Here is a 23,141-nt window from a genome sequence, read left to right on the forward strand (position 1 = left end):
ACCTTGAACTTTGATCCACTTTACTGTACCTCCCAAGGGTTAGAATGACAGGTATGGACAGCCCATGTGCTGGCTAGTCGAGTCAATTTGACACATGCTAGAGTCATTGGAGAGGAGGGTACCTCGACTGAGAAAATGCCTCCAAAAGATAGGACTGTAGGGAAGCCTGTAGGGTACTTTCTTATTAGTGATCCATGGGGAAGGGCACGGCCCATTGTGGGTGGTGTCATCCCTGGGCTAATGGTCCTGGGTTCTATGAGAAAGCAGGATGAACAAGCCATGAGGAGCAAGCCAGTAAGCAGCACTCCTCCATGGCCTCTGTGTCCTGCCTCCATGTTCCTGTCCTGTTTGAGTTCCTGTCCTGACTTCCTTCAATGACAAACAGTGATATGGAGGCATAAGAAATCAAGTCAACACTTTTCTCCCCCACTTGCTTCTGGTCATGACATTTCAGCACAGCAATAGTACCCCTATGTATCTTCCAGGACTGGTCTTTTCACCACCCCACCCATCGATGCAGGCAGCCTTCTCCTGCCCCAAATTCAATCACACCTACCCATGTTTTAACCACTAAATCAGGACCTCTGGGCATAGAGTAAACGAATAATTTTGCTTTCCATTCGTAAGTCAGGAAAACCAAAGAGATGAGATCCTCTGCCGAGGAGGGTACATACACGACCATACCAAGCAAAACTATTATCCTACCATGTAATATCTTCCAGGGCCCAACAACCAGTTATGCTGAGAGAACACTGTGGTGCTGCTTTCCTTAGAGAAGAGCTTAAGCCACTGACTCCCCAGTGTGTCCCACAAAATTCTTGTAGTTACTTAAACCCCCTTGGGAATGGTTAAGGTAAAAAAAAAACAAAAACAACTTTGAATAAAATATACAAATATTAAGCTGCGCAAAGCGATGCACACTTTTAATCCCAGCACTCAGGGGACAGAGGCAGGTGGATCTCTGTGATCTTGAGGCCAGTCTGGTGTACTGATCGAGTTCCAGGATGGCCAGAACTACATAGTGAGACCCTGTCTGAAAAAGAAGCACACACACACGCACACACACACACATTTAAATGTGAAAGTGTATATGTGCAAATATTATGTGTAAATATCTATATATTTACATATTATTTGCCTTCTTCACTGTGCTGACATGAATACTGATAAGTTGGTTGATGCCTCTGAGACCAATCGAGGCAGCAGTCCCAAGCTGTATTAGCTGCTGTAGAATTCTTCACTGCTATATAGCTGTGGTTAAAAATCAACTTTTGTGACCATGTGAAACTTGACCAATTTTATTAGATCTTAATAACTCAGTAAAGTCCTCTTCATAACTATGTCAACAGATGGAATACATAAAAAAAAAAAAACCACTGCCAGTCTCTGAGGTGATGACCGAAAGCATGCGCATTATTATCTAACTTGCAAGCTAAGCTAGCTACTTGTTTTCACAGAGTATGATCTTTTACATGAGAAAAAAAAAACAAACAAAAAACAAAAAAACAAAAACAATGGACAGGGGCTGAGGTGTGTGTGGTTCAGCGGGTAAAACACGTGCTGTGCAAGTGTGAAGACCTGGCTCCAATTCCCCAGAATCTACATGAAGCTGAACAAGGTCACCCACATCTAACCCCAGCGTGCCTACAGGAGGAGCGGTGGGTCCGGACATCCCTGGCAGCCTGCGGGCCAGCTAGCCGATGCCACAGTGATCAACAAGAGACCCTGTGCCAAACAATGTGGAAGACAAAATGCCCAGAGCTCAGGTTACCCTCTGACCTCTACACGCCTGTAACACAAACACAATCATGTGCCCACCTAGTGGGCAAAGCAAACCCACTGCTGCAAGGAAAACTAAACGTACCTGTTACTGGTGATAAAATCCAGGTTTTCCGTTCAGTAGTCAGCATTCCGGTTCCCTCAGATAGTCTTCGTGGCCCCTAATCTCTCCTCTCTCCTGGCATTCTTCTCCTGTGTATCTGTGTGAGGGCAGAGTCCCTTCACCTACTAATACAGAGCATTGCGTCACACTGGGTGCAGAACAGATCCAAATCTCGATGTCTTCTGTTAAGCTTCATGTTGAAGATGCCTGGGAAAGTGTTTCAATGATGTCCTTCATAAAATTTTATTTTGTATTAGAAAATAGGATAAGCTTTTTTTTTTAAATACGCATGCTATGTATGTTAAGGTATGATGGATTAATTTTATGATTAAGTAAATACTTGGATTTTCTCTTTTCATTTTGATGTAATATGGACAGATATAAGCCGCAGTAACAAATATGCTTTGGCATCTTCAGTTACTTTGAAGCATATAAAACCGTCTCAATACCGAAATGGTTCCAGCATCTCTAGTACGGTACAATTCTGGGGGTACAAACCCAGAAGCCCCATTTAGTTACAGTAATTTGGACCTCTTTCTTTTAATAAGAAAATTATCAATTTAGAAAGAGCCTAGAAAGTTGAAGTTAAGGCTTTCCTCCAGGGCAGAGCTCTGTTATTGTCTCCCTCAGCTAAAAGGAAGGACACATCTCAAAGCGTTGTTCAGCAACTCAAAGCATTCATTAGCCAGTGGGGAGCTGGTTCTGCTAGTTAATTCCTTTTCCTCTTCCCTCCATATATGGAGCCTTTCCCCAAGTCCCCAAGACAGAAAGCCAGAAGGCAAAGGGCTCCCTTCAGGGAGCCTAAAGAACTCAGACTGTAGCATCTGAACTATCTCTATCTAACTGTCTAACTCACTCCTCCCAAGTTAGAGAACTGTATATAGTTTACACAGACAAGAGTTGGTGAAAGTCCAAGTCCCTCCATATATGGAGGGAAGACAGGGAATTTTATATCAATTGAAATATGTGCTGTAAAATTATTTTTAACTAGACCATGGCAACCTAATATATTTAACGTAGTTATCAACTTACATTTAATACAATTACTTTCTCCATTTTCTGGAAATGTATATTTATTATCTCTCCTTAACACGTACGTATATTTTTAGACAAAACCTTGCTATGTAGCCCAGAGTGGCTTTCAGTCTGTGATCTTCCAGCACCAGCCTCTCAAATGCTAGGATCACACGAGTGTGCCACCACACTTGGTTCTCCTTGGGTCTTGAGAATCGATTGCTGATCTTCTTCCTCACATGGCTCTGTGTGCCTCCTGGCCTTGCTTTCTTTTCATTTCTCCCCACACCGGTCATGGTACCTTCAGGGCTTTTTTGGCATTAGCAGGTCAGAACATCCAGATTCCTTGGTATTTATTTGTTGTCCACAATGTTCTTTGATGCTCCCTGTAAACCCGTAACCGAGGACCGATCTCCAGAAATCCATTGAGAAGGTTCGTGAAGGGAATGATGGGAATAGCATTGTTGTGCAAAGGTCGCTTCTTATCAAGTTTGGTTTCAGCTGGAGAGACCCCAGTCTAAAGAAGAGGATGAGGAAAGGGGGTGTCATGGGATGGGGGTGGCAGTTCACAGTTAGAATGACTCCTGTCTTTGAAAACATGTTTTAAGTTCCTCCATCTAGAAATTGTGATTTATGAAATTCAATGTTTTTCTTTTAAAGTAACTTTCCTTATTTGTTTTGTGTATGGGTGCTTTCTTCCCACGTGTGACTTGTACCTTGTGCATGCCTGGTGTCTGCAGAGACAGAAAGAGGGCACCAGATCCCCTGAGACTGGAGTTACAGATGGTTGCAAGCCACCGGGTGGGTGCTTGGAATTGAACGTGGGTCCTCTGGAAGAGCAGACTGACAATGTTCTCCTATGTCATGAGCTGTCTTGTTGGCCCCATATTTAGGAATTTGAAGTAGAGTTCTCGGGATCCCTCCCCTCTCCATTTTGTTTTGTTTGAAATAGGATCTTACTCTGTAGACCAGTGTGGCCTTGAACTTGCTGTCATCCTGCCATCTCAGCCTTCCCAGTGCCGGAGTTACAAGTGTGAACCACCATGCTTAGCGAGTTGTCAGGATGCCCCTACACACCTCTAAGGAGCTAAAGGCTACTTGGCCTTGACACTGGCACATTCTTGAAGAGCACTCTGGCAAAGAGTTTCTGCTTCATAAAGCCACCTCATACTCATTTTCTCATCCAGACCTGACTAAGTACATGAAACAGGCTGTTGCCTTAAGCTGTTATCCAAGGCAGAGTGTAGGTCATGGCCAAGATCAGCCCATCTAGAAGCTGCATACCATTCAAACAAGGCTTCCTTGAAGTTGTATCTGACTAAGTGAGAGAGCCTTTTCCCAATCCCCTAAGACAGAAGGCCAGAAGGCAAAGGGCTCCCTCCATGGAGCCTGAAGAACTCGGACTGTAGTATCTGAGCTATCTCTATCTAATTGTTTAACTCACTCCTCCCAAATTAGAGAACTGTATATAGTTTACACAGACAAGAGTTGGTGAAAGTCCAAGCATTTCATCCAAGTCCAGGCCAGACACCCAGTTTCTGCCTTCTGAAAATAAGGCTTCTAAGCTGGGTAACGCACAGTGCGAGATCAGCAACATTACAACACAGCCAAATGGAACCAGTAAGAATACACCTTATACAAGGGTACCAGGCTTTTATTGGGACTGCAAGGCCTTCGGAAGGATCCCCACAGAGTCAGTGAGGCATGCGGCTCCAGTCAGTAAAGGAAAGAAAGAGCCACAGTAGTGTCCCTCTTAGAACAGGGAGCTTGAGCTCAATTTGATCCAGAGTTCTTCCCTGTTGTGCCAAAGCAGGACACCTGGCTTGACCCATTCCTCAAGGTGACATGTGGACACAGATTTCCAGCCAGTGGAGCTCATGGCTGCGAGTTAGATTTTTTAGTCACATTAAAGAGGAAATGGCACTTCCTACGTACAATCTCATTGCCTTGTTACAGTTTCTTGACAAGAGACACCACTTCTTGGAGGAAGGAAAGGGAAGGAGAAATGATGTAAAAAAAAAAAAAAAAAAGTAAGGCATTATTATTTCTTAAAGCTATGTGCCTTCTTGGTATAGTCTTTTAAAGGAGCTACTGTCAGCACTGCTTTAGAATGTTGAGGTAGAATGCTTTCATTGCTTGCATATAATGTCTCACACACACACAGTACCTTGTGAAATTCACCAGGACTAAAGCTTAATGTAAACAGCAAGACAAAAAGGTAAGATATATATATTTTCATATATATATATATAAATCTCATATATATATAAATTTCATATATATATATAAATTTTGTTCTTAGTATTTTCTGAGCTGGTCATTTTCACCAAGATGTGACAAATGTCAATGGGCGAGCCCTCACTTACCTGTCTATGCTTTTCCTAGCTGTACCCAGAGCGATGCCGCTGTTTATCAAGTCTCAGCAAGAAGCTGCGTGGGCATGATCTGCTGTTCAGCATCCCTTGAGGTCCAGTGTCTGCAGGACCCACAGGTCTCTCCTGATCCAGGAGGTGGCAGGGACGCGGCTGGCAAACGTGAACCAGAGATCCCTGAGGAAAACAGCACAAATCACCCGGAGGAGAAATGGAAGCCTTGTAAGGAAGAAAGATGCATGGCCCCAGGGGCTTGCAAGTCAGCTGATCCCTCCCCTGACAAATCCAGCCACTCATGTTCTCGCCAGGTATCAGCCAGTCATGACCCTGGCGCCTCCAATTCTGAGAATCCTCTAGATGTTAAAGAGACAAGACAAATGATGGAGCCTTACCATTCAAACAGTGCACAGGAAAGTTCCTTTAATTCAAATAATGCTGCCGTAAAGCAAGATGTATGTCAGCACAGGACAGTCCTAGGGTTAACTGGTGATGGCCTAGGCAGTGAAGGGTCTGATGAGGCGGGTGACACCTCTGGTCATCAAAACCCCAAAGCACAGAAATACATCAGTTTCAGCCTTCCATTGCCGGAGACAACCCTGTGCCCTTACCCAGGTGACAGCAACTCCGTCAACCTGCAGCCCGGCCCCCAGGCTTCCAGCGACGACTCTGACAGTGACTATGAACTTTGCCCAGAGATAACCCTAACCTGCACGGAGGAGTTTTCAGATGATGACCTGGAGTATCTGGAATGTTCCGATGTTATGACGGATTACTCTAATGCTGTTTGGCAAAGGAGCCTGCAGGGGACTGACCGAGTTTTTTTATTAGAAAGCGATGACGAAGAGATGGAATTCAATGAGTGTGGTCTGGCTGGGTGTGAGCATTTTCTCAGAGAAATGAGTTGTGGGCCTCGGGTGTCAGGTGACATGGGGCCTATGAATGCCACCGCTGGCTTCTGTAGTGATCACTCACAACCCCAGGAAGTGGGGGTCAGCAGCAGCAGCACCTCCAGGCGTAGTCCCTTACCCTTGCGTTCAGGAATGACTCTTACCCTGGGACCTCACCAGGATGGAACAGCTAAAATGACTGAACCCGGGAGGGCTCCACTCCCTCTTGAAAATGATTGTTCAGGAATTCGGGGAGAAACCAGAGACAGCCCTGAAGCAGGAGAGGAATTCTCCAGTGACAACCTGCAGGCCATGGATAAGGCAGAGACAGAGGCACCGATGAAGCCCTTGTCTGGGGGCTCAGATAAGCCAGAGGAGAAGCAGGGTTTGGAAAGCCTGACTGGGGACCCATCAGCTGAAAAGTACCCCAGCAGCAGCAGGAAGGCCGCCCTGAGACCCACCAGGGCGAGGCGGCCCGGAATGAAGGTGAATGCCAAGAAGCAGCTGCTGAAAGACAGTGCCCCAAAAGGCACTCCTGGTCCCCTCCCCAGGGAACCGACTAGGCGCCCCTTGGCTGGGAGCTGTGGACAAGAGCCCACACACACTGAGGCAGGAGCTCCTGGCTGGAATTCCCACTTCCATGAAGAACTGTGTATTCCACTTCCTACAGAGCAAGACTCCAAAATCCCCCGGCCACCGGCAGACCCACTTTCAAAGGAAGGGGACACAAGCTTTGAGGGAGAAGGGGTACTGGTTAATAAATTATTCGAAGCAAGCCAGATCCCAGACCAGACTGACCATCTTCAGGTAAGACCAGTTTTTAAAAAACTGTAAGAGCAAAGGGTGTGTGTGTGTGTGTGTGTGTGTGTGTGTGTGCGCGAACATGCATTCTTCACTTCGCATTCACAATTCTTATACTATATTGTAAATCAAAATAAATATTCCAGCGCTGTCGGGGTGCTTGCGAGTAACAGCTGCTGTTTCTGCAGCAAGGAAGGAAACCTGGCTTTGAAAGAAGGCCCAGATAAACCCTAAGCCTTCCTAATTATAGCAGAAGAGTGATAGGGGTGAGAGGCACTAATGCGATTCTAGACAGCTGGAAAAAGAAACCTGATCTTTTGCCTACTGCATGTGTTTTACTAGGCAGGGCTCACCATTCTGAAAGTTTCTCAAGCAAATGTCCACGCTGTGGCCTCTAAAGGCAGGGGGAACCCATTCTTTTGGGAATTGTTCGTAATTTTTGGTGGCTGAAAAAAAAGGTCGACTTCAGCTTTAGTTGCAGCTTATAATGCAAGGGGCAGGATTTTGTTGGGACTGAAAACTCACAGGATCCGCTTGCCACATGGGAGAAAGAGAGCAGGCGAAGTTGATTTCTGTGCAATGGGAGGCTTCTGGTTAGATGTTTGATTTATTTTGCTTTCCTTAGATCACAGAGTATTAAAAAAAAAAAAAGCCAAGAAAATGCCAAAAGGAAAATGTATTATGCCTTAATAATGATTTGGGTATGATTTTGGTGCTGAATTGAAAGAGACAGAATTATAGGAATAATTAAGGCCTGGCGAATATTAGGTTTCATACACCACTTGCATTTTTAATTATATAGTTTTATAACAGGTTCTGGGTGAATTTTGGGCTGATGTTATGTTCAAGATTTGACTTTTGGAAAGAAATGCCTTTAGAAATGTCTGTCTGTCTATGTGCATGCATCTATCAATCCATGTAACCACATCTATCTACTTATCTATCTACCTCTAGTATTACCATTTTTGTGTGCTTCTTATTATCCCTCCCCCTAAACTTATAGAGAAGCTCATATACTATATACCTGGGAATCTGTGCCAGGAATCCAGGATTATTTATATATATATATATATATAAAAAATAAACACTCCTATGAAAATACTACCTAATGCAAAATTGTCAAACTCTTGTGAAGAAACAATAAAAAAAAGCACTCTGGATTTCAAAATGCCCTGGTATAGAATAGTTGAAATACGTAGGTCCCAATCTGATCTTAAATGAGCCAGTTGCTCTGTTCTGCTGGTGACATTGCCAGATGGAGCCACTTTTTCTCCTTTCTGCAGGCAAAGCGGCTTGTCCCCTGTGTTCCTTAAACATCCCCCTGATCAGCTCACACACCACAGCTACAGGTCTGTGCACATGACTGGTGCGTGGTGGAGGTTTGGCGAAATGTTAGTTTGAAGTGTCAGTGTTAACCTTTTCATGTCCCTTCCTAGCCAAAAATACCCTGTCTTTCCCAGCTAAGCACCCTTCTACAGTTGTTTGTGCAGATTGGACACGATTCCTTATAGATTACTTTTCCTGTTAGAGGATGCGGGCACAAGGCGGCCCAAGAGGAATAAATGGAAGGGGAGGGATAAGTTGATAATGTCGGCTTTAGGCTCATCTCTATGAGAAGTAGGTTATGGTCCTGTCAACTGTGGAGAGGAAGGAAGGGACCTCTGCTTTCCTCAGGTTTGTGCCTTGATCTGAATTGCAGATGAGAGCCCTTGTGGTCAGCAAGTTCACTGGCTTACTGAAAATGCAGCAGAATAAAATGCACACTCTTTGGGGCCAAGCCCGCCCGTAGGCCGTCTGTCAGAGTTCATTGTGAGTCAGTACCCACCCACCTTGACTGCTGTTTTGAAATGTGACTAGGTGATTAATGAAGGCCATGAACGTCCCTGTTCAGAACACTGACTGCAGGGTTTGCATTCTCTGCCTCACCTTCGAGTGGTCAGTAGCAGAGCTGACCTTTCACATACGGACAACTAGAAGACACTCAAATAGAAACTGGTTGTTAAAGAGCAGTGCTGTGCAGCCTTAAGCAAAAGTGGGATGTTTGTACCAGTGACATTTCTTCTCTTTAGATTAAAGCAGAAGTTTACCCCCCACCCCGGAACTGGCATATGTAAAAATGCAGATTCCTTTAGCCATGTGAAAAGTTCCTATTTAATTATAAGAGATATCTATATCTCTACCTATACCTACATCTGTATGTCTTACAAACTAAAAAACATGACCAACAGATAGCAAAATGGCTAATTATTACTGTAAATTTGACCCAGAAATATGGGAGCTACTGGGAATTGTATGAAACCTTGTATAATATGGTGCAGGGGAAAAAAATGACTTTTTCTTTCATAACTAAATCTTAAGACATTTTAAATATTTATTCTCTGACTCTTGAGGCTTGGACACCTAAGGACTTTTGAATGGCTTAAAATTCTGTCTTAGGATCCATATTAATAAGTTTCTCACCCTTGAGTCAAGACTGATCAACTCACCTTGGCTGTCTTTTGTAGGAAGTGAACGGCAGCTGATCATTTAGTATTTTATCTTTCATCTGCACATCAGGTGTAGCATCCTGAGGAAGAGCCCATGCCTCTAATATCCCGTGTCATTCTGTAAAGGCCTCTTGCAGACTGTCTCCTGTCTGACACATGAAGCTCCAGGTGTCTTTACTTTCTGTCTCTCCCCCACCACCACACCCTCCTTGTCTCTTTCACAATGCAAAGCCCTCTTGTTAGGCATAGTCTTGAAATAGTTACTGGCTAGGATTGGAAAGCCCCCAATTTCTCTACATTTATGGAAGATTCCAAAGCTCCTTCCAGTTTGGGAGTGGAAAATAGAGAAGGGTACCCTGGCTGACTTGAATCCTCATCAAGGCTCACACTGCCAACTCTTCCTTTTGGTTTTGAGCTCACGCTCCCCATCCAAGGCCTGAGAGTCTGCCCATCTTAAATTTCGCTCCCCAGCCACACCGGAGCAAGCTCACCCATGCTTTGAATGCAGCAGTGCTGGGTCTGCTTCACTTTGCCCCAGGGAGATCTGCATTTCTTTTTGAGAGTCCCAGTGTACAGTATGGGTGTGTAGTCTCGGGTCCTGGGAGTGAAGAATCTTGCTGACGAGGTATGAGCACTAATCATAGAAAGTGAGCTAGCTGCATGGTGAAGCAGAATTTGTTTGGCATATGCTGCACCGAGTGTTAGGGTCGTAGGCACTCGATCTAGTGACTGAGTGACTGTACCATAGGCAATTAACTAACTGCCTGGTCAGGTAGGATTCCAGTGATTATTGATTACTTCATAGTCTTTATCTTCCTGAGCACATTCTTTCACTATCTCCACATGTCAGATGCTGCTGCCAACCTTCCACAAACAGGATGAACTTCCATTGGCTCTTCTAGCCCTGTGGATGGGTTGGTTTATTCTAAAGCCTAGCTGCATAAACTGTGGGTCGTGACCCCATAATGCATTGCGAGGAGAAGTCTAGCCATGGTAAAAAAAAAAAAAAAGTTTCTGAACATGCCACAACCAAAAATTAATCCAAAATCAAACTCATTAATTACATTATATACTTTAATATAATTAAGTGTATCCTATATACATAATATAATTACATTATGTACATTAATGTACCCTGATACATCAGTCAGGGGTGTTTGTCCTGTACTGGCCCAAGTTGCATTGTGGGCTATCACTGCAATGCGGGTTCCGAACACATGTGCAGTGTATTCTGGACATGCCATTGTGCCACACAGCACCAAGCAATGTTGCTGAAGCCACTCAGCTCAGATGGAGGCTTTTGTAGAGCAGGGATTGCAGTGTTTTTACTGGACAGAGAGAGTCTTCTGCTCATAGAGAAACAAGAATAAATATGGAAACCAGGGCTTTTCTTATTTCCCTACTGTACTTGTTCAGCACCAAATTAGTGTATCTTTGTATTGGATTGTGCTATAATGTTTGGTCTCATTGACTTGGGTTTCATTAAAAAAAAAAAAAAAAAAAAAAACAGTGGTGGACTATGGGGATGGCCCATCAGTAAAGGGCTTGTTGCACCAGCAGGAGGACCAGCATTTGATCCCCGGCACCTGTGCAGAGGCTGTCAGGGGCAGGGACGGGGGAACGTACCAGCACCGGGACATAGAGACAGAAGGTTCTTGGGGCTTGCTGGCCAGCGAGTATAATTGAATCAAAGCTCCCCGTTCAACGAGAGACTTGTCAAAGAATAATTAAGGGCAGGGCTGGAGAGATGGCTCAGCAGTTAGGAGCACATACTTCTCTTGCAGAGGACCTGAGTTCAAGGTGTCGCCCAACTCCAGGGGATCCCATGCCTTTGGCCTCTGCGGGCACCCCACCCACATACATGCACATACTCCACGCCCCTTTCACGCGCATACACACGATCTAAAAATAATTAAAATAACTCTTGGAGATATTAAGGTGGAGAGTGAGGAAGATAGGGGTTAGATAGAATCTCTTGGGCAAGAAGCAGAAAAAGCCCCATCCTGGAGCTTCCCCACCTTGCACCTGGATTCCCTCCTGCACACTAGTGGTTGGAGTGCCACATTGGTCCTTGGCGCCTTGGTGCACACACTTCTTGGAGAAGTGGACCTCTAATTCCTGGTGAAGGGGGTCTCACCCCTGGAGGGGACATGCCTATGTGTGTCCCTCCAGCAGGGGAAGAGACCAATTTGTGACCCAGGAGTGGTCTCATGCCAGGCGGAGGAGCTGTAGTTCCTGGAGATGGGGTTTCTCCGTCTACATGTGGGGGTGGGGCTCCCATCCTGGTGGGTTGTGGGTTGAGGCTCCAGCAGTGTGGCAGTAGCACAAACCACAGCAGCTGCTCCAATTCCTCTTCCCCGGGAATTTATGATTTAATGGGATGGACCTCCAACTCCTCAGATGGGGCCTGCTAGCCCAGCAGGAGCCTGGGGAATAGGTAGGATGCCAGCTGGTACTCTTCTGCCACCACCTTCCCAATCTCAGGAAGTCCTGCAGTGAAGGGAGTGGTACCCAGGCAATGCCAGTATTGTCAGCTGGTAAGCCCTCCACAGTCGCGGATGCCAAGCTCTCTCCATGCTATAACAGCAGACCCAAACCCGCAGCAGATCACATGCTTGTCAGGTGCCGGGGGAGATGCCGCCATCTTGTGGGATACGCCTCATCCTGTAGTTGCAGCACTGTGCTCCTCTTACCCACAGTCATGGTTATTAACACTTGGGGACTCCTTAATTCTGATCCTCTATACTTAGGTGAGTGCTGTAAACACAGGAGCAGTGTGGATTCTCTTAGAAACAGTGCAAGCTTGGCAGAAACTTCACAAACAGTGGACAGGTCCTGTCGGCTTTGAAATCCACCACGATGGCGTTCCGACACTGCCTTAACCGACTCTGTCCTGAGAAGGACAGCCGGCCCAGTCCCTCCAGGAACCCAACAACAGCAGCTTGCTGCCACTGGGGGCGCCGTGGGAACAGGTGCCACTCCCGCTGCTCAGTGAGGCTGGCCCCTCTAGGTCCTTGTTCTCCCCTTCTCCAACTTTGATTTCTCCTTTCAGAGAAAGTCGGGTTGTTCTCCTCTCCTCGTCATTCTATGCACATTCGCTCCCCACCTCTTATCTGCATCTTTGCTATCTGTGATTTCCGAAAGGGCTCATGCATGAGCGTCAAATGATAAGCCATTCTGAGCAGTGTAGTAAAATCTTGTGGCATCTAGTTCTTCCCCATGTGGCTTATGAACCATGCCTTTGTCCAGTGAATCCATACTGTACAGATACTCACCCTGGTAGTCATTTAGTAGTTATCTTGTAGTCACTTAGTACCACAGTGCTTTTCAGGTACCTTATTGAATAATGGCTCCTGGAGTATAGGAGGAGTAATGTGTGTTATACTCCCGAAAAGCCAAACAGAGGCGACCACGTGCTTCCCTAGTCGGGAGGCAGAAGGTGCCAACTTAACAAGGAAAGGAAATGGAACTTGCATGCTGATGTTGTTAAGACCTGCAATAACAGCAAAGGCTCTCCGAGCTGGTGAAGGAGGAAATGGACATCTTTCTCACTATGCTGTTGCTTCCCAGATGTCAAAATCCCAGCCTCAGTACATGGTATAACAGAAAAGGTCCTGAAGGATAGGGTTTGGTGCCGTCCACAACGTTAGACACCCCCAGAGATTCCAGAATGTAACTACCGTGAGCAAAGGAGGCACTACTGCACAGAGTGTGAGCTTGAGCCCTCAATTTGGTCACTGTCCTGCTACTTCCTAACAATGAGGAAAATAATATAAACTCTCCCAGCTTCTGTTTTCCTACCTATAAAACAGATAGTGGTGATATCGCTTCCAAAGTGTTATGTGGGGTCTGGAGGGATGGCTCTGCAGCTAACAGCACTTGCTACTCTTCTAGAGGAACAAGGTTCCATTCCCAGGACTCACACCAGGTGGTTCACAACCTCTTCTAACTCCAGCTCCGGGGAATCCAGTACCCTCTTCTGACTTCCTCAGGCTTCAGGCACACATGTGATAGACATACATATATGTAGGTTGTCAGACATACACATAAAATAATAAAAATAAAGAAATATTTTTTTAAAAAAGTATTTGCATGTCTCTGTTAGTTTGAGACCAGCCTGCCTACATAGTAAGCTGCAGGCCAGCTGAGGTTACAGGTTTGACACCTTACCCCAAAGCACAAAACACAACAGAACAACAAGCAGCAACAACCAAAGAGTCTACAGCTCTCATGTTGACAGTGCACAACATGGAAAGTGCACAACACAATTAATAAGTAATGATATTACCACTTTTGTTTTATTATTTAGCTCCTTTTTTGCTTTTGTTGTTAGATTTTGGCTGTGCTAAGGACTGAATATAAGGCTTTGCATACGGTGAGCAAGTATTCTCCCACCGAACTACATCCTAATTCATTTTGCTTGCCTTAGTGAAGACTTCTTGAGGGCTAGCTACAAATATTTTTACATCTGGTATTTAGTGACGTTTGTTTGTTTGTTTGTTTGTTTTGAGACAACTGTATAGTCACATAAGAAATGAGTCATAAAAATCTCTTATGTCTCCTTGAATTACTTACTATACCCATATAACTCCTGCTACCCTCTCCTTTTCTATTCTCTGGTAACTGCTGATCTGTCCTCTAATCCTAAAATCCTATACAAATTGAATTAAAGAGTATGTAATCTCCTGGGAAAATTTTTCCCTTAGCACAATTCCCAGGGTTTCATTAAAGTTTCGTGTATCAGAAGTTCATGGCTTTTCTTGCTAAGTAGTCTCATGTGAGGTTTGTGTGCCCTGGAGTATGCTTAATGACTTACTGGCTAAGAAGATTTGGGTTGATTTTTACTGTTTTTTGTCAAAAATAAAGCATCTATTAAGTTCTTACCTCTCTGTGAACAATGCTAGGTGCTCTGTTTTCATTCCTGTTGTTGTATAAAATGCTTTGACAGAAAGCAACTTAGGGGAGAAGGCGTTTGTTTTGGTTCACAGTTCCAGGTCACATTTAGAGCAGTTAGTCACATCACTTCCACAGCCAACAGCAAATGAGTATGCACAGCTCGCTTGCTTGCTCATATTCAGCTCCATTTCTCTACCCTTATACAACTCAGCACCCCTTGCCAGGGAATGGTGCTGCCATTCCCTAGCTAGTGGGCTGAGACAGGAGGATGGAAAGTTCCAAGCCAGCTTGGGCTAGCCATGTCATGAAGTCAAGGATGGGCCCAAATATATCAAAAATCCTGTCATAGGAAACCCTAAGAAAACTCCCAAACCAAAATGATAATAGAATAGTGGTTCTCAACCTGTGGGTCACAACTCCTGTGGGAGGCAAGTGACCCTTTCACAGGGGTCTCCTAAGAAAATCATAAAATACAGAAATATTACATATAGCAAAATTATAGTTATGAAGAAGCAACAAAAATAATTTCATGGTTGTAGGGGTCACCACAACATGAGGAGCTGTATTAAAGGGTCGCAGCATTGGTAAGGTTGAGAACCAATGTGACAGAGGCATAGAGACAAAGACCTAGATGTCTACATAGTGCAGTTCCTACTAAGTAATGGATTTCTGTCTCCTAAAGTTGCCAGCTGCCTCATTCACCAGCTGGTTCCCAGTTGTATGCTTATGCAGCCATCTGCCTTCTGTGCCAAGGAGATTTGAACTCTTGGGGGTACAGGTGTTTACCTGAGTTCAGCTCAGGTGCTTGGGAGGCAGTACAAGAGAGGGCGTGTCAAAGTTTGAAATCTGTGCTGACTGACCTGTAACAGGCAGGGTGCATTGTAAGTCTCCAGCAGGTAGTCTGGAGGGGCAGGCGGGCAGGAGAAAGGAAAGCAGACCGCCTCGATCTTCTTGCCACACAGGTTTCCTATTTTGCATGGCAAATAACAACTGCTAAACAGTAGCTCCAGAGGACTGATAAGCCAGCACTGCGGGTGACAATGACAAGAAGGGCAGAGGCCACTCTGGCTCATCCACCTCAGCACGCGGCAACTGAGCCTCTTGTCAACACCACTGCAAGGCCGAGCCAGAGAGGAACACAAACGTTTGTTTTGTTTTCAATCACAAAGCCAGCTAGAGCACCTCTGCCAAACACCATTAACCATCCTGGATGGGCAAGATCCTGCTCCCGCTCCCTGCAGCCACTGTTTTCAGTGTAAACAACCAAACAAAACTAATGCTTACAGCCTTGTACCGCTCTGGTGGTCTGTGGGTTATCTGGTTAGAACTTCAGGCTTTCCAAGCCCTGCGGCTGTGGCTAGCCTACTGAATCAGGTTCGCATCTATCCTCTAGGAGATCTGAATCTACCCTCTAGGAGATTCCTATAAGCACCGGGGCTCCGGAAGCCCCTATCCACAGAGCCCAGCATCTCTCCTAGATCAGAAAGATTTTAAGGGGGCTGGGATGAAGCTCAGTGGTAGAATGCTTGCTTAGCATGCTGGAGGCTTTGGCTTTCATTCCCAGCATGGCAATAAAAGTGAACGAATGAATGAATGAATGAATGAATGAATGAGTACTTTTTAAAAAATATTTTATTTATTTATTATGTATACAATATTCTATCTGCATATACACCTGCACACCAGAAGAAGACACTAGATCTTATTATAGATGGTTGTGAGCCACCATGTGGTTGCTGGGAATTGAATTCAGGACTTCTGGAAGAGCAGGCAGAGCCATCTCTCCAGCCCATGAGTAAATATCTTAAGGCATTTTCCTCAATAGTCATGGAACTTCCTGGGAGTTGCCTGTGTTCCACCACCAGAGAGTTCAGAGATGTGCAGTGAAGCTTGGACATTGAAAGTTTTTAAAGCTCTCAGTTGATTCTTTAACACATGCCCTCCGCCCCCAAGTCCCATGGTAAGGCTCAGGCATGGCTGCCCTTATGGAGGCTCAGCCAGCTTAAGACACAACCTGGAAAGAGAGTCTTGAAGCCCACCATAAGTGAGATGCAAGGTTATCCTAGGGGCTCCAAGGTCAACCCTGAAGGATAGATGCGCTCCGATAGGTTTTCTCTGCTGATGAAATAAGCCGATTCAAGCCACATTAAGAGTACCTAAAGGCAGGTTTATTGGGGGCAGCTCTTCAGTAGGCTCACTGATCTCACAGGTGGAGCTCAGAGAAGATGGAGAGAATGAAGGGGGAGGGGCAGAGAGAGAAAGTGCATGCATGTGAGGAGGGAGGGAGAGAGGGAGAGAGAGAGAGAGAGAGAGAGAGAGAGGAAATGCAGAGGCCCGGGAGAGAACCAAAATGTCTGAATTATATAGTAAAGAGCCTCAGGGGCAGGGGAAGCCTAGCAGCTGGACTGGAAAGTTCAGGTAGAGTATGCCAGCCATGCCCTGTAACAGGTTGGGACTGAGGGATGCTGGGAGAACCTGGAGGCCAGGTCCATTCTGGTACCTCAGCCGCTTGTCCCAGGTTTGAAACCCAGCATACTCACCTCAAACCTTCCCAAAAATTTAGCCAAGGAACGAAGCATTAGTCTATTTAATACTACTTTTCTAATGGTGGTAATGGGATTGTTCACATAAGTATATCCGACCTATGGCCCTTGAGACATGTGCGTATCTTGGAAGAGTTATGAATGGGACCCCAACCAAAATTGTAAACTTACTTAAAATATTATGAGATGGTTTTGGTGTGTGATTTTTTTTTTTATTCAACTGTACAGTTGTTGATTATGAACTTTGTGTATAGCAATGTTGTGTCTCAGTGTCAAAGGCTTAGACAAGTCTGGTGCTACAATGTTTCTGCCTTCCTGGGATATACCTCCCATTGAGCAAATTTCACACTTTAGCTACAAGGATAGGGAAGTCAATTCTTTCCTTGTGGATCATTTGAAAAATAGATCATTTTAAAATCTGAGATCACTGGCTGGCAACTGTGGTAGCATACAGAAAATGTGACCTGGGATGAAAATGCTGACCACCTTTTAGCTGCAGCAAGCAGAAGGCAGAAAGACTGTGCAAAAAGGAATGCATCTCTGAGCCCGCTTAGCCGCTATTGAGGTGACCTGGAAAGGTTCCATACATGCTCTTAGGTTCTAGACCAGCTGCCTACAATCCAGACCCTGGAACACATTTCTTGACAGGGCCCAACTATCATGGCAAAAGCCAGTAAAGAGCTTCTCGCCTTTCTGCTTTAGATTCTCTCATTTACTCCAGCTAACCCTTTTGCCTAGCAAAATATTGCAAAAAAACCAACTGACATCGTGCTACCATAAATGTATCTCATAGAACCAGTGCATTTCATTTGCTATCCCTCTGTACTGACTCATTAAAGAAACCTCACTCCAGCAAAGAGACCTCTCTGGGGGTCCAGGGATTTCTTCAATTCGAGTTTTCACTGAGTCTACAGGGCTGTTTTGAAAAGTGAAGGCCCAGCTCGTTTATACTGAGATACAGGCATCCGAGTCTTACCGCAGACCTGTATGTTTTTTCTTTATTCTTTTATAGTTGAAAATGGATTCTTCTCTCATACAATACATGCCTATCACAGTTTTCCATCCTTCCACTCCTCCCAACGCCCCCACCTCCTCTCTCTCCCAGACACTTTCTCTGTTACCTCTTCAGAAAAGAGCAGGCCTCCATAGACGGCCAGCCAAACAGGACAAAAATAAGATACAGTCAGACAAAGCCAAAGCCCTCACATTGAGGCTGGGCAAGGCAACCCAATAGGAGGAAAAGGGTCCCGAGTACAGGCAAAAGAGTCAGAGATATACCTGCTCCCACTATTAGGAGTCCCACAAAAAACACCAAGCTAACTGCCATAACATCTACTCAGAGGACCTGGTGTAGACCCATGCAGGTCCCGTGCTTGCTGGTTCAGTTCTCTGTGAACCCATGTGAGCCCTGCTTCATTGATTCTGTGGGCCATGTTCCCCTGGTGTCTCCTCCATCCCCTCTGCCTCCTACAGTCTTTCCTCCCCCTCTTCCACAGGGTTCCCCTATCTCTGAAGGGAGGGACTTGATGGAGACCCCCAATTTAGACTCTCTCTCAACATAATCAAAGCTGGATTTTTAGTAAGTTCCCTGGGTGGCTGCCATTCAGAAGCCATGTGCTTAATTAGGCAGATCTAGAGGGACTGCTGCAATCTGGATGTTTCTGTCAAAACTGCCCAGTGTGGAAACATGGGACGAGTGGGATTTGTAAAGCTTAATCCTTCACCCTCAGAGGAGTTAGAGCCCCTCATGACTGAGACCCCCCCTCTGCCCCCACTTCCTAGCTGCCTTGCTTTAAACAGCATGTTCTACTTGAAACACCTGTCTGAGCAACTGAAGTTAACACAGACCCTGGTTTATTGTAACTAATCCAGAACAGGTGTGTCATTTGCAGCTGAGCTTTATTTTGAGGAGTGCAGGAACAGGGATCTGCCTGGCAGCCGGGGAAGCTGGGAAGGGTCACTGGGCTCTGAGGACCCCTGTAAGTAAGTCCTCTGTCACCACTGCCTTTGGTTGGAGCTAGAAGCCAGAAATAAGCTTTATTGGCTTGCTTGGGGTCATCTATGTCTGAGTATGAGCTCGAATCTCTGAAACAAGATGGGGACATTAAATTAGCCATTCACAATTGAGATAAGTGATAAAGCTGTAGCAAGCAGAACAGTGTGCTAGCAGCCACCAAAACATAACTAGATGAGTCAATGTGAGTAGAGAACAGAGGCTCAAATCCTACATTGAGTTTTTAAACGATATAAAAATTGATAATTTTGAATGTGTCAATTATGATTTAGCTATAAATACTACACTTTATTATAAATAAAGGAAAGTCAGCCATTGGAAGAAATTTGAAAAGTAGCTGTAATAAGGATCAGTTTGCAAAATACATACAAATAGACATCATAGCTGGGTGTGGTGGCCTACATCTGTAATCTTGGAGACCAAGGCAGCAGAGTTGATCATGCAAAGATAGCCTAGGCTACAGAGTGTGCGAGACCATTCTGGATGACTTAGTGAGGACTGCCTTACAAACTACAAACTACAGAGAGAACTGAGGCTATAACTCAGTGATAGAGCCTTGTCTAGTACATGCAGGTCCTGGGACCCATCTACAAGGTTTTTGAAACAACAAAAATCCACCCCCCTATACTCCTAAAAGACAAAAACAAAAACTTCCAACTTATAAGACATCAAACAATACATTTAAAAAAAAAAGATAAATAAATGTGCAGTTTATAGAAGAGACCAATGATTGGTAAGCAGGAGAGGATACCATGGCAACTGGGAATGCATAACTTTAAAAATATATATCATCTTTTACATATCAGATAAAATACATTAAAAAGTCTGGGGGTAGAGAGATGGCTCAGTCGTTAAAAGCACTTGCTGTTCTTTCAGGGGACCAGAGTTCAGTACCCAGGACCCACATGGGTGGAGTCCTCACAACTCTAGCTCTGGGGGATCTGGCACCCTCTTCTGGCCTCTTCACACATGTAGAATACACACACACACACACACACACACACACACACAGAGAGAGACAGACAGACAGACAGACAGACAGAGAGACAAAGGTATTAAAAAAAATCTCAAAAGACGATGCAACCAAGTTGAGACATGTATATTGCCAACAGCTGTGTAGTTTGACAGTATCTTTTAAAGGTAAGAGACTGTTGCCCACCATAGGACAGCTTCATGCCCAGGTGTCTACTCTCAAGCAAAGTGTTCACATGCTTTGTGACATGATACCATCATGTACAAAGTTCATGATCAAGAACTATGATCCAGTTACAAGGCAAATAATGGATCACAAAACGACTCGCGTTGCTTTAGATAAGTTTAGAATTTAGCGTTCGGCCACATTCAGAACTGTCTTCAGCTTCACGGAGCCACATGTGTTGGCCACAGGTTGGATACGCCTGAAAGGCAATGTTGAGAGAAATGTCCGGACAGACTGTATAGCCTGTTCAAATAATGGACACATCACAATTTAACACAGACACATTGCAAAGTAATACATACCAGATGGGACAGTTTACGTCCCAAAGCCGGTAGACTATGTTATATCAAGTAACAACAAATGTTGGGGGTAGGACCGAGGAGGAGCAGGAAACCCCTGCACACTTCTGGGAGAAACACAAACTGGTATGAGCACTATGGAAATCCGTGGTTCCTTTAAATGGTAAAAACACAAGTACATGGGACCTGGCTGTAACATCCCTTAGTATGAACCCAAAGGACTCTAAACTGACACTTTGCACATCTGTAGTCATTACTGTACTGTTCTCACTAGCTAAGAAATGGAAATGGCCTAACTGTCTGTCAGAAGATGAATAGAAAAAAAAAAATGTGTATACACAATGGGATTTATGTTGACGGAAAGTGAAATCATGATCTCTTTAGGAAAATGAATGGAACTGGAAGTCCTTGAGCAAGTTAAGCCAGACTCAGAGAGACAAATTACCACAATTTCTTTCATATGCAGAGTCTAAATTTGTGCTAACATGTTAATATGCATGTATATAATGTGTGTGTGTGTGTGTGTGTGTGTGTGTGTGTGCGCGCGTAGGACATCAAACTGGAAAGTAGAGCATGAGAAGGGAGGAAGAGACTGTACAGGAGGGGGAGTGGGGAGAAGAAGGTAACAAAATTTACACGAAATGAAAGCAGAGGAGAGACTGATGTAGGTAGCAGCGAAGCAAGCGGTCTTATTGGAGAGCAAAGTGAAGGCACAGGCCAGGGAAGCTGCCTTAGATCAGCGGGCTCTGCATGCTTTACTCAAGATCACTGGGTTTCAGTTTGGGGCTTTTTTTTTTTTCCTCCATGGGTCCAAGAGTCAGAGAGGATGTTACTGAGGGGTGAGGCCTGGGTGATTTCCTGTTTTGAGTGACAGGCCAGGTTACATAAGCCTTTGTTTACTGTGCGTGCTCTCACCTAAGGCATCCGGCTCTCACCATGTGCACACCTAGCCATGTTCAGGTTAAGATGGTAAGTAAGCTTTTGTTCCCTAGGCCCTCACTTGCTCAGAGGGCACAGTTTGTCCTTCTGTGTGCATGCTTAAAACCGGCTCAGATTGGATCAGCATTTGATTTTCCTTAAGTTTCAGGATGTGCTTCAACGTGTGTTTGGTCACCGAAGAGGAGTTACTAAGGGATTGTTGGGAGAGGTCATCCGTTTTCTGGAGCCAGTGTGTAGAGCTCAGTGTAGGTAACAGTCCCAGATTGCTAACCATGCCTGTTCTGCCTCACAGGCACAGATCAAAGTGACAGGTGTGGTGAACTCTTGGGAAGGAGGCAAGAATCCAACGATAGAAACTATTAATAATATCTTAATATTTTAAAGATGGTATTCATTTATTACTGGTATCACTGAAAACTTTTTTTTTGGTTTTGTTTTGTTTTTTTGAGACAGGGTTTCTCTGTGTAGCCTTGGCTGTCTTGGACTCTCTCTGTAGATCAGACTGGCCTTGAACTCACAGACATCCACCTGCCTCTGCCTCTGTAGATCAGACTGGCCTTGAACTCACAGACATCCACCTGCCTCTGCCTCCCTGAGTGCTGGGATTAAAGGAGTGCACCACCATGCCCAGCCTTATTTTCTTTTTTAAATTCCACTTTTTTTTTTTTTTTAAGAAAAGACAAGTCTGTACTACATAGCTCCAGATGACCTGGAGTTCACCAAGTAGATCAGGCGGTCCTCAAACTACAAAGATCCTCTTGATTCTGCTTTCTAAGTACCAGAATTACAGGGTTTGGTTGCTCCACTGTGCCCAACTTTTCTTTTTTTCTCCTCTCTTTCTCTCCCTTCCCCTGCCTCTTCAGAAGAGAAAACAAAACTTGTGAGCAGGAAATGCTTCAGTTAGTTCCAGGGAGCAAGCACAGCTCTGATTATTAGCTTGCTTTTTCCTCAATGTAAAGTGAAGGAACAAAACATAAATATCTCTTATTTCCAAGGTACAAAGTCCCAAGGAACTCCTGATTTTGTTGCCAAGTGGGTATCAAAGTAAAAGAAAGAGCAAGCCTTTCTGAGTATAAAAGGGAAACAATGGAGAGATCTACCTGCCACCACCACCATAAGCATATTTATAAAGTAAGGAAGCCAAATGTGATGGAGCAATTTACTGGGTGTAATCCTGCTGCTTCAGAGGAAAAGAAAGGGAGGAGGATCAGGAATAGAAAGTCGTTTTCAGCTACTTAGCAAATCCAAGGCCAGCTAGAACTACACGAGACCCTGTTTCAAAAATTCAAGAAGGCAAAAACAAAACAAATGAAAACTTCGGGAAAGTCTTACGCCGTGTGTGAAAAGTGTTGTTAGAAAGGATGAATAGCTTACTCAAAAGTGGACATAAAAGGGGCTGGAGAGATGGCTCAGCAGCTGCAAGTTAAATAGTGCATCTGAGGCACTATTTAAACCCAGTTACAAAGAAGGGAGCCACTCCTAGTCTAGTCCACATAAAACCCCCATTGCAAAGGAGGGGGCCACCCGAAGTCTTCTGGGATATGGGGGATTCAGTCCTCATAAGAGATTTTAGGAAGTTCCTCAGTTAGAATCCCTCCCCAGCCAAAGCCGATCCTGATATTAAAAAATACTAGATAACCCCAGAAAACATGGGGCAGCAGCAGTGTGAGTCAGGAAAAGAAGCTGGTTAGTCATGAGTGAGTGAGCCACTGTGGAGGGCCGAGGGCACTGTGGACACTTGCCTTGGGATCATTACCTGAGAAGGGGTGACTAAAACATTACCTAATGGTCCCTATTCTGCCTCAGTTAA

At 44.8% G+C, this 23,141-nt stretch overlaps 1 protein-coding gene, 1 long non-coding RNA gene and 1 pseudogene across 2 annotated transcripts in view; 1 reads left to right on the forward strand and 2 right to left on the reverse strand.

The window, feature by feature from the left end:
• The window catches only part of LOC132652284 (uncharacterized), a 40,405-nt gene extending 38,347 nt beyond the window's left edge, over window positions 1–2,058 (reverse strand). The window contains exon 1 of the long non-coding RNA XR_009589766.1: window positions 1,865–2,058. This is a non-coding gene — a long non-coding RNA (uncharacterized LOC132652284). The remainder of the gene's footprint in view (window positions 1–1,864) is intronic.
• A 277-nt stretch (window positions 2,059–2,335) lies between these two features.
• The window catches only part of Alpk2 (alpha kinase 2), an 82,490-nt gene continuing 61,684 nt past the window's right edge, over window positions 2,336–23,141 (forward strand). Inside the window, exons 1-2 of the mRNA XM_060378592.1 lie at window positions 2,336–2,358; window positions 5,228–6,962. Coding sequence (XP_060234575.1) covers window positions 2,336–2,358; window positions 5,228–6,962 — 1,758 coding nt within the window. The remainder of the gene's footprint in view (window positions 2,359–5,227; window positions 6,963–23,141) is intronic.
• LOC110546620 (small nuclear ribonucleoprotein-associated protein N-like) lies at window positions 11,487–12,145 on the reverse strand (annotated as a pseudogene).

This window comes from Meriones unguiculatus, chromosome 2 (assembly GCF_030254825.1).
Source record: "Meriones unguiculatus strain TT.TT164.6M chromosome 2, Bangor_MerUng_6.1, whole genome shotgun sequence".
Taxonomy (NCBI): Eukaryota; Metazoa; Chordata; class Mammalia; order Rodentia; family Muridae; genus Meriones; species Meriones unguiculatus.